The sequence below is a fragment of the Folsomia candida genome, unplaced genomic scaffold (genome assembly GCF_002217175.1).
Source record: "Folsomia candida strain VU population unplaced genomic scaffold, ASM221717v1 Fcan01_Sc005, whole genome shotgun sequence".
NCBI classification, from domain to species: Eukaryota; Metazoa; Arthropoda; class Collembola; order Entomobryomorpha; family Isotomidae; genus Folsomia; species Folsomia candida.
The window spans coordinates 3356386-3367293 of NW_019091197.1; the positions used below are offsets into that span (position 1 = coordinate 3356386).

At 38.4% G+C, this 10908-nt stretch overlaps 2 protein-coding genes across 2 annotated transcripts; one reads left to right on the forward strand and one right to left on the reverse strand.

Annotated features, from left to right (window-relative positions):
* The first annotated feature begins 1587 nt into the window (after nt 1-1587).
* Nucleotides 1588-3293, forward strand: LOC118435888 (atlastin-1-like). The gene is made up of 3 exons (XM_035852395.1): nt 1588-1609; nt 1711-2204; nt 2409-3293. Exons 1-3 carry the CDS (start codon nt 1588-1590, stop codon nt 3291-3293), a joined length of 1401 nt encoding a protein of 466 aa, XP_035708288.1.
* Nucleotides 3294-7216: 3923 nt separating this feature from the next.
* On the reverse strand, nt 7217-8667 carry LOC118435527. Its single transcript, XM_035851695.1, has 2 exons — nt 7915-8667; nt 7217-7847 (listed from the first exon to the last, which is right to left on the reverse strand). The coding sequence occupies exons 1-2, from the start codon at nt 7925-7927 to the stop codon at nt 7357-7359; spliced, it is 504 nt and encodes a 167-aa protein (XP_035707588.1). The 5' UTR covers nt 7928-8667; the 3' UTR covers nt 7217-7356.
* Nucleotides 8668-10908: the final 2241 nt, after the last annotated feature.

The window sequence follows — 10908 nt, forward strand, 5'->3', positions numbered from 1 at the left end:
GGAATAAAATTAGGAAATTTTTGGTGAAAACCGCTTTCAAAAATATTGACCCTTCTTTGCGCTAAAAATCGCAGACGGGGCGATTTTTTCCAAATTTGAGCTCCTCCCACTCAGCGAGGGGGCGGAGTAGATCCAAATTATTGACACCGTTGAACTCACAAAAATCAGCTCTATAAACAATGACAAGCTTATCCAGATCAAATTTCTCTTTGTCCGAACAGATTCCGGTTTTCATTATTGTTACTCAATTAGTAAATTGACACATGAGTAAATATGTGTGCATGTATTTATATATGTGTGTACATATAAGTATAAACACATTCACATAAAATGTGTGCATATTTATGTGTCCAACTCCATCGGAATTGGATTGGATATCGAATTGGATGCGGATAATATGAGGATTCGGATTTGTGATGCAAAACTCTAGGCACAATGCCGCATGTAATGGAACTATTATGAATGTTTTGGGTAATAGGCCCCCCTGGTTTTGCCGCTGTTTCATTTCGTCCGTAGGTTAACATGGTGGCGGGCGGATTTCAAATTCAAACAGGGGACCCATTGCCCGAAAAACGCATAATATTCGTACGAATGTATGTGGCTTCTCAAAATCATTCATGGGTTTCTGTGAGATTTCATGATACCCTTTCTCGAAGAGTTATGTATATACATGTCTTCAAGAAATTTGAATAATTAAAGTTTAGATATTTGACTGGATTTAATTTCACATGAGAATGATGACATTTGATGTAAATATATACGTACACATACACATACATACATACTTGTACATGTATTTAGTTATAAGACGACCGCAGAGCCGGAAATTAATAGGCTCCAGTCAGTCTCAATTGTGACATGAAATCTTTTCCATTTCACCTTGATATTTTAATATTGTGACCTCTTCAATCCCTTCGTTCGTGGGCGTCTTTCATTGGTGATTGAAGTTATAAGAGCTCGGACTTCTGCCAAAATTTCATTGAGATTTGAGAACTGGGGATCAAATTTTAGTCAGTGTCTCAACGACGACTCGAGAGGAATTACAAGTGTCCCAAATTTGTCCCATCATCTGAAAAAAGAATAACGCCCTCCAAATTTATCGTACATACCTTGTACCTACATATTTTGCGGAACCAACCCGTCCCCCAAAAATGTGTTTGTGACCATGCCGCCTTTCGACAAAGTCTGAGTTCACGTCGTCACGGAAATATTACGGTAAATTTACATATAACTTAAATCACACAGAAACTTTGAGATGAAATTTGAAACAAGGATGATTTGCAATAGCTTTCCTTACTACTTTTTACACCATTAATTAAAATTACTTATGTCAAAATTTGTGTTATATTTCAGTTTCTGAAATGACCACTCAAGGAGAGGCAGTCTCCATCCTGACAATGACCAAGGACAGGATCACCATTGACACGAACGCGATAAAATCCTGAGAAGATTGGAAGCAATAATTTCGCAGTTTACTCAATTAATGGGCCCAAACGGACTGGAAAGAGTTTCATGCTTTCAAATTTTATTCGATACCTGAACCACGATGATCCTCAAGGGAACAATTGGATTTTGAATTCTGGAAATATGACTAATTTTGCTTGGAGAGGTGAGTCGGAATTTCATTTATTGAAATTTTTTGAGACCATCTCCAACTACTTTTTGTGCATGTTGTTATAATAATTATGTAAATTTTGTTTTGTGTTTTAGGCGGATCTGAACGTAAAACGGTTGGCATTGACGTTTGGTCTGAACCGTTTTGGACGACGGATAACGGACGCCGAATCGCCGTTATCCTCATGGACACGCAAGGCTCATTCGACGACCAAACGACCATGCAGCAAAACGCCATCATTTTTGCCATCTCGACTCTCTTTTCGTCCGTCCTAATCTTTAACATCAAATTCGACGTGGGCGAAGACGTCCTCCAGTTTTTCCAGTTCTTCTCGAGCTTTGCCACTCTGACCATCCCGGAAGTCGATGGGGACGCAGCGAGTGGGGGACGGGGGACCGGCGCCTTCCAGAAACTGGTCTTCCTCATCAGAGATTTTCAATTTATCCAAGACTACAAGTTTGGATTTTACGACGATAACCTGGTACCTGAGGGACAAAAGGCGAATTATAAGAAGGACAAGTTGGACTCCAACCCTGGTCAGCCGACGGAAGTGAGATTCACCCATGACCAAGTCGTTAAAAGCTACCAGGTATTTCATTAATCTGTATAAATCAGGGTTGGAAAAAACTTTTGATTTTATTCTACATATAAACCCAAGGGGTTTTTGTTGGTTTGCGTTATTAGAATTTTTGATCGGGTCTTGCCTGATTTATTTACTTTTACTGGAAACGAACTAAAAAAAATTGATCATACCTATTTCAATCTAAAAAACTCCTTTTTAACTTTCACCCAGGATGTCGGCGTTTATCTGATGCCCGAACCTGACAAGGGATTGAAACAATACGACAAACTGGACAATCTCGATCCCGAATTTGCCTCCCATGTCGGCGCCTTTGTCCCCCTCATGCTGTCTTCAGGTCATCTCGTCACCAAAAAAATGGGTAGCGTCGAGGTCACTGGGTCCGAAATGATCAAATACGTCAACTCCTGGGCCACTCTCTTTGAAGGGAATGACCTCCCAGAAATCAAGAGCGTCTACCATTCCGCTGCCGAGAGCCAATTCATCATCGCGAAACATTTGGCCACTACGTTCTACTCGTCCGAAATGCAAAAATTTATTCTGCAAAATCCCGACGGTGTGAACGACTCCGAATTAACCACACGACACTCGGACCTGCTCAGAGAATCCTTCACGATTTATAAGAGCAAATCAAAATTAGGCGGGGCGACCATGGATGCCAAATTTGGCGAAGAATTCACCACAGAGTCGGATCGCCTTTTTGACACGTATAAGTCCACTAATCACACCAACTTGAAGGCAGCCGAGGCAAACGAGAAGTTAAAGAAGGCTCAAGAAGATTTCGACCGGGAGGTGGAGGCTCAAAAAGAGAGGGCGCGAGAACAAGAGCAGAAACAAACGAGGCACAGGCAGAGAATCGAGGATGAAATTGAAGCTGGGAGGAAAGCCAATCAGGATTTGTTGAATGCCATCAAGGCGCAGAAGGAGGAACAGGAACGCGCACGGGCAGAGGCGAGAGAACGCGATGAGGCATTTCGAAGGCAGATTGAGCATGAGAGAGAACTTGCGAGAAGGGAACCTCCGCCAAATCCCTTGGAGGAAATAGTTCGTGGCGTGGGGAGAATTTTTTTCCCTTGGGCTGGTATGAGACGGTTTTGATTGTGAGAATTACTTAAGCAGAATCCCATCAAGGAGAGCTTACATATTTCAAATATGAATCGTAACAGCAGCATTAAAGTATTGTACCAATGATTTAATCGTAGGTATATAATGGTAAAAATCTTATTGGTTGGGGGGTAAAAAGTTTGGGTGGATTTTTGGTGAAATTTCCAGTGTTAAGCACGTATTTTTGGGGTGTTCTATAGAAGATAAAAATGGTTTAATAAGCATGAAATCCTAAATTGAATTTATGCAAACTAGAATAATAATAATAATTTGTTGGTTACGGGAGTAAATTATTTATTTTGTGAAAGAGTTGCGAATAAAAACTCTAACTGATTAAAATGAAGAATTGTGTAATTTGTTGAATTCATACATATTTGCTGTTATGTACCTATTAATATAACATACGTACATACATATTTGCAGTATACAAATTGTCGATTTATTTGCATATAGTATGTTCTAGCCACGTAATCCTCGGCCACCAAACTCGGTGTGTGAGACATGCGAAGGATTGATATGGGTACGCTCAAATTAATTTTAAAATTTGTGCAATAATTTCTACATGAAAACTGGCCAAGTTTGTTCCCATTCCTTCTAAATATATTCTTTTATGCCAGGCACAAAAATGAAATCCATGGGATTGGAAAATTTAATGCAAGGTTTGGAATTTAAGGTAAGAAAATTGAATATGTAAATTTCTCGGCCGGGTAAACCGAGTACTTAAGAATACCCGGCTTGGGACAAGATCTTGAAAAATGCAACACGAAATTTTTAAAAGTTAAAAGTTTTTGAAAACTAGATTTTCTTACACTACGCAATGTAATTATGTGCAATATGGTGTGGGGCCGATCTGTCGCGAGGTCAATATGACCGGGTCAATCTGACGTGGTCAATTTGACGCCCACCCACTCCTTAACTCATGTCTGGCCCTGTATGTATGTATGATGCGCTTATCTATTAGAAAATAAAATTATTCAATAAAAAATTCCTGGAACTCGCTATGTAAATGTTGGAGGGCAGTGCATGAATAAAACTGTCATGCTGGGCACATTTTATGTCTGGGAGTAGTATAGATTGTGTATAGTAATATATAATTCCACTATTTATACATAGGTATACATACATACATTTGTATAATGTGTACCCAAGATCCGTGAAGAAACGTTTCAAGTAAAAGAAATAATAAACATGATTCTTATATTTATGAGGGTAATCGTTATTTCTTTGTATGTTTAATCCTTACTAAGGATTCCTTAGTCTCGTAGACTAGATTGCGAAGAAAAAAACAAGGGGTCAGGTTTCCTAAAAATTGTAAGCTTAGTAACGTGATGTTTAGTGACAAAATCTTGCGGTGCTTACAAAATCTTGTAATCGTCGTAGCTAATTTTATGATACGAAGAATACTAAAAATGCGAAGATATAGTGAATAAATCTATCCATCTATTTATCATTCATATTACATATATATCATATTATATCATACGTAGAATGACTCATACCAAACGGAGTTCTCAAATTAAAGTATAAACATTTTCTCGAATACTTAAGTGTATCATACAGAACACGACATTATTAGGGGAAATTTCAAGAAACCTCTACTGAACCTTGTTATTTGTGTAGTATGTGGATATGTCATATGTGGAAAAGTAGATGAGACGTCACTGATTATTCATGTATCTCACAATAAGTACATATGTACATAAGGAGTTGAAATCTCGTGATAAATTTACGCTTTTGCACTCTTTGCTTCTTACTCAAATTCATTCCATACAAGGCAAAGGCGAATCTTGTCCTGACAAATTAAGTCAAATTTACTATATCTTCAATTTCGTAGTTTAGGTAAAACAATTCCTCAGGTAAATACATAGTTTTATCATCTAAATTCTGTCAAAATTAAAAACAGGAATGTAAGATAGAGCGGGTCGTATATATACCCGATCACTTGCAACTTCGGCCTGAAAATTGTCAAAAATGAGTTTTGAAATTTCAAATTTCTGTAGAATACTAAAAATATATCTAGCCAAACATATCCATGAACAATTAGGACTTTAATCCATTATTCACTTTGCATTTAACTTTTTTCTTCACATCCGCCGTTACTGATTTTTTGGAAGACTTTGCAACTTCATTGTTAATTTTCTGCAACCGGAACCAAAATTTTCTTAAAGTATCGACTGTTTCCCAAAGCTGGAAGTATTCCTTCTTACACATAGGTCACATTTTTTATTGAGCGAAAATGAGGCATGTACGTAGGGTTTCCATTTTTCGACGCCAAACTGAATTTTTTTTTCGATTTCTTGCTTGATAGTTGTTGGATTGTGGAATAGTCCAAGGTCGGTCTAAAAATTACATTTTCTATTTAATAATACTCCTTGATGAAAGGAATCAGACGGTCTATCCCCCATTCCCGAAACCAAACTTGTACCTCCTCACAGCCCTTTTTAACTGGGGGGTCCGAAACGTGCCCAAATTGCCCGAACGCCAACCAAACCTGAGGTTTTTTGAGAAATTTTTACAAAGATTTGAATTTCTCTACGGTTTTCAGTTGGGAGATATATTTCCCATGAAAAAATTGCCTTCCCGGAGTTTCTGTTACGTTTTTAAGAACGTAGGACTCGTCGTCAGTGACCAACTTTTTTGGTGAGATTTTGTTGTAAAGCTTGGGAGCAGGGTTGCAGAAATCTCATCTCACCCTCGTAAATCTCATCTCACTGAGATATAATGAGAAATAGTGAGACATGAGAAATATGAGATTTAGTGAGATTTATGAGCCATGCACTAGCGCCACCTAGCGGACGTGGTCATGAACTACAAGTTTATCTCATTATTTCTCATATTTCTCACTCAGCCCCAAGTGAGATGATTGATATATATCATTAAATCTCACTAAATCTCACTCAGTGATATATATCACTTGTAACCCTGCTTGGGAGGTCGTGCGATTACTATTTTTTCTTCAGTTCCCTATGTTTTGCTGGAGATTTCTTTGCATACGCTTTGACCCCCATTTTATAGGCCTTAATATGATACAAGTGGTTTGTATTAATCTTTGACTTCATGGCCGCATCAGGCACCGACGTGGATGAAGAATTTTGTTAAACAAATTTTTCGTTTTTCATTTTCGGAGGAGTCGAAATGATGGTTTTTTCTCATCCTGCGTATTTGGGGTTGTCATTTTCGGATTCTCCATACTTTTTTATGTATGTCTTAATTTTTGCACGGCCACATCCCTGTCAGTTAAAATGTAGTCAGGCCTTCAACGAGTCAATGTCGAGCAAGTTTTGGGACTTACAAAAACTTATTTCCCGACTTAGTCGTTTTGAAATGGTATAGGAAATTTTGCTTTCGAGGAAAACTTATGAAATTTTAGGGACACGTAGCCAGATATATTTACCTTATTCCACAATAATTTCAGATTTCAAAACTTGTTTTTGACCATTTTGATACCGAAATAAAAAGTGATCGGGTACATATAAGACCATCTCTATTTATGTAATTTACCTAGTTATAACTTGTTATATTCATAATTGAAAATATTCTAAATTTCCATAATAATATTCCAGTTTCTGAAATGACACACCGTTCCTGTAAGTCCAAGGGGGAGCCTGTCTCTATCCTGAAGATAACCAGAGATAAAGTCACCATTGACACGAAGACAATAAAATCCGTTCTAGAGAAGATTGGAGACCACAATTTCGCAGTTTACTCAATAAATGGGCCCAAACGGACTGGAAAGAGTTTCATGCTTTCAAATTTTATTCGATATCTGAACCAGATACGTTCTAAGGGGGATAACTGGGTTTTGAATTCTGGAAATATGATCAATTTTGCATGGAGAGGTGAGTCTCGATGTTGTTATTTTGGTGATGCATACTTCTAATAATATAGTGCATGTGAGTAAATGCCTCGCCTCGTACTTAACTTTACCAGTTGGTTACGATTTATATATAACCATCATATTTTACATAAAAACGGCCTAGGGTTTTTAGTATAACTCAATATTCCGGCGAGTATAACGCCCTAATGAATTGCGTCATTACTTTTTTGCCAATAATTTTCAGGCGGATCTGAGCGTAAAACGGTTGGCATTGACATCTGGTCTGACCCATTTTGGACAACGCATAACGGGCGTCGAATAGCAATTGTCCTCATGGACACGCAAGGCTCGTTCGACGACCAAACGACCATGCAGCATAACGCCATCATTTTTGCCATCTCGACCCTCCTCTCGTCCGTCCTCATTTTCAACATCATGCGCGACGTGGGTGAAGACGTCCTCCAGTTTTTTCAGTTTTTCTCGAGCTTTGCCACTCTGACCATCCCGGAAGTGGAGGGAGACGCCGCGAGTGGGGAGCGGGGGACTGGCGCCTTCCAGAAACTGGTCTTCCTCATCAGAGATTTTCAGTTTATCCAAGACTACCAGCTCGGATTTTACGACGACAATCACGTACCTCGGGGGCAACAGGGAAACTATAAGAAGGATAAGTTGGACTCCAACCCTGGTCAGCCGACGGAAGTGAGATTCACCCATGACAAAGTCGTCAAAAGCTACGAGGTACATGTTTTTTTTATTTAAATCCAAATTTTCTTTAAATTTATGCAGTGCGTTTCTTACCATTAACTCCCATACAGAGTTTTGCGAATTTGTATGAGGGCCAATAACAGCATTACCTATTTAGTAATTTCAGTATTCTTGAAATCGATTCCTTTCCAAGATAAAAACACGATTTGGGGATTAATTGGGGGGTTGGGCTGTTAATATGATAATCTTAGGCCGTAAAACTGTTTAAAATATGGTGACTATCCTCCAAATTAAAAAATTCAAATTCTAACGTAGGATGTCGGCGTTTATCTAATGCCCGAACCTGACAAGAGATTAAAACAACTCGACAAACTGGACAATCTCGACCCCGAATTTGCCTCCCATGTCGGCGCCTTCGTCTCCCTGATGCTGTCCCCAGGCCATCTCGTCACCAAAAAAATGGGTGGCGTTGAGGTCACTGGCTCCGAAATGATCAAATACGTCAACTCCTGGGCAACTCTATTTGAAGGGAACGACCTCCCAGAAATCAAGAGCGTCTACCATTCCGCCGCCGAAAGCCAATTCATTATAGCGAAACATTTGGCCACTAACATTTTACGCGTCTGAAATGCAAAAATTTCTCCAGCAAAATCCCGACGGCGTGAGCGACTCCGTACTGTCCACGCGGCACACGGACCTGGTCGGAAAGTCTTTCGCCATTTATAATAGCAAATCAAAATTGGGCGGGGAGACCATGGATGCCAAATTTAACGAAGAATTCACCACAGAGTCAGATCGACTTTTTGACACGTATAAGTCCATTAACCACACCAACGTAAAGGCAGGCGAGAATCTAAAGATGGCTCAAGAACAATTCGAACGCGAGGTGAAGGCTCAACATAAAAGGGCGCAAGAACAAGAGGAGAAACATGCCAGGCAGAGGAAGAAAATGGGTGCGGATATTGCCGCTGGAAAGAAGGACCGTGACGATTTGCGGGATATGATGCGTGCTCAAGAAGCGGAGCAGAAACGTTTAAGGAAAGAGGCGAAAGAAATGGAGCGGAAATTTCAAAAGCAGCTAGACCTCGAACGGGCGGCTACAAGGAGGAAACACCGAAATATTTTGGTTGAGATAATTCGAGTGGTGGCTAGTGTTTTCATTCCTGGGTTGGGGCGACTTTAATTGAAAGACGTGAAATTCAATCGGAATGTGTACATATTTATATGAGAAATGGACGAATGATTTGACAGGTTTATCTAGGTTAAAAATCTTTTACTGATATATTATGTCAAGAACCTAGAATAGCTTGGATTTTCATGGCACCAATCATCAGGATGCTGTCCTGACAATTTCAACTCTTTCACCTGAATGAGGTCCTACGCGTTCAAGAATAAATTTATACTATTATTAAATACGTTTTAGTCCCGTAGTCTAAATTACTTTATGAAATAGTTGTGAACAAAAATTTAAACAAAATAAAATTTAAACAAAATAATTTGCATTCATTTGATCAATCCGTGTTAGTCTCATTTTACCGACTTTTTACTAGATGACTGGTTATTTGCTAAATACATACATACATTAGTCACACATGCATAAGGCTTGAGACTTGTTACTTCGAGAAGCCCGACAACTTGTTAGATTACGAACGATGAAGGGCAGACGGTGACCAAATTTCCGGAGCCACGGTGTCGCGTAAAATGATACAGGCGACGCCGCGGCGGCATGCGATCAGCGACGCCGACCTCTGCTTAGTAACAAAAGTTTTAAAACAACAATTCACCATGAAAAGCAAACACATAGTTTGCACTCTAAAAAAATAGCTTTACCCTTTTGCAAAGTAAAGCAGAGAGTAGCGTAATGTACGTGGCTGGGCAAGAAATTGGACTAACTAAATTATGGGACGACCTGGAAATTGTATAAATTCTATCAGATATCTGGAATGTGACGACTCGGATTCTCAGCGACCTTGGATCGTTCTTGCTTATGTATGTATCTTTAATTTTTTTGATCCTACTTTTACTATGTGGTACCGTTTTTCTGGAAATTTTGAACCTGATATTTGCTATATTTACTAATAAAATTTGTCGGGCGTTTTTATATGCGCCAATAATTAGGTGATACAACTTATACATGGTATTTCAATTCATGTTTATATAAATGGATAATTTCAAGCTGTGTAATCTTTATTTTTTAAGGGGGTTTACAGGTCATGTTTTTCACGTGAAATCACCTTGACGTGGAAATTTTACGCAAATTTCGTAAATTTTTTTCATGACAACGGTGAAAACAACGCGTAATTTTCACTCGAGTGAAATTTTTACTCAAACTCGATGAAATTTCCGTGAAATGCTTGCACATTATTTCACGTGAAAATTCTGATTATTGGTCATATTGTATATTGTTGGCATAACGACAAATATGACAACGTTCAAAGAAAGTAATATAAATTTTCAAATCGGAATAAATGAACTTCAAAGTGGTCATGGGTACTTAAAAAAGTAACCATAATTAAAGATTTAAAATAAATGACTTGCAAACTAAGCTTTAGAATTTGCGTCAAATTAACTAATTTCTCGCAAATTTCTTTCAAATTTCATTCTATTGCTGCGGTAAAATTTTCACGGAAATTTCATTCCACGCGAGTTCCTGACCTGTAAACCTTACTTATGAATAGGTATGTATATCAACCCAAATGAAAAATTTAGATGAAAATGGACGATGTCCCGTTAAGGGCATAATATTTAGTTATTGACCATTTTATGAATTTATTGTCTGCAAAAGTAACCCGGGTATTAAATAAACCTCTTTGCTACCAATTAGACACATTTTTGCAAAGTTTTTCATCACTTGATATGTTTCGAAATATTGCCCCGCGAATTACACATTCTTGCGTATTACATATGTACATACGTACTATAACATTCCTTGGTTACCAAGTAAATTGAAAATTTAACGTTATCCTACATTTTACAGGTTGACAAATTTCCTTTCCGACTACTATATTTTTTTAAATACCCGACATACTTACACACATTTGTGTAACTGAAACGCAGTTAATTTGGTACTTAACGGAATATTTCCTA

Coding starts and splice junctions, on each gene's coding strand:
- LOC118435888 (XM_035852395.1), top strand. CDS start 1,588: ATGACTAATTTTGCTTGGAGAG. Junction 1,610..1,710: donor GACTAATTTTGCTTGGAGAG/GTGAGTCGGAAT, acceptor TTTGTGTTTTAG/GCGGATCTGAACGTAAAACG. Junction 2,205..2,408: donor AAGTCGTTAAAAGCTACCAG/GTATTTCATTAA, acceptor ACTTTCACCCAG/GATGTCGGCGTTTATCTGAT.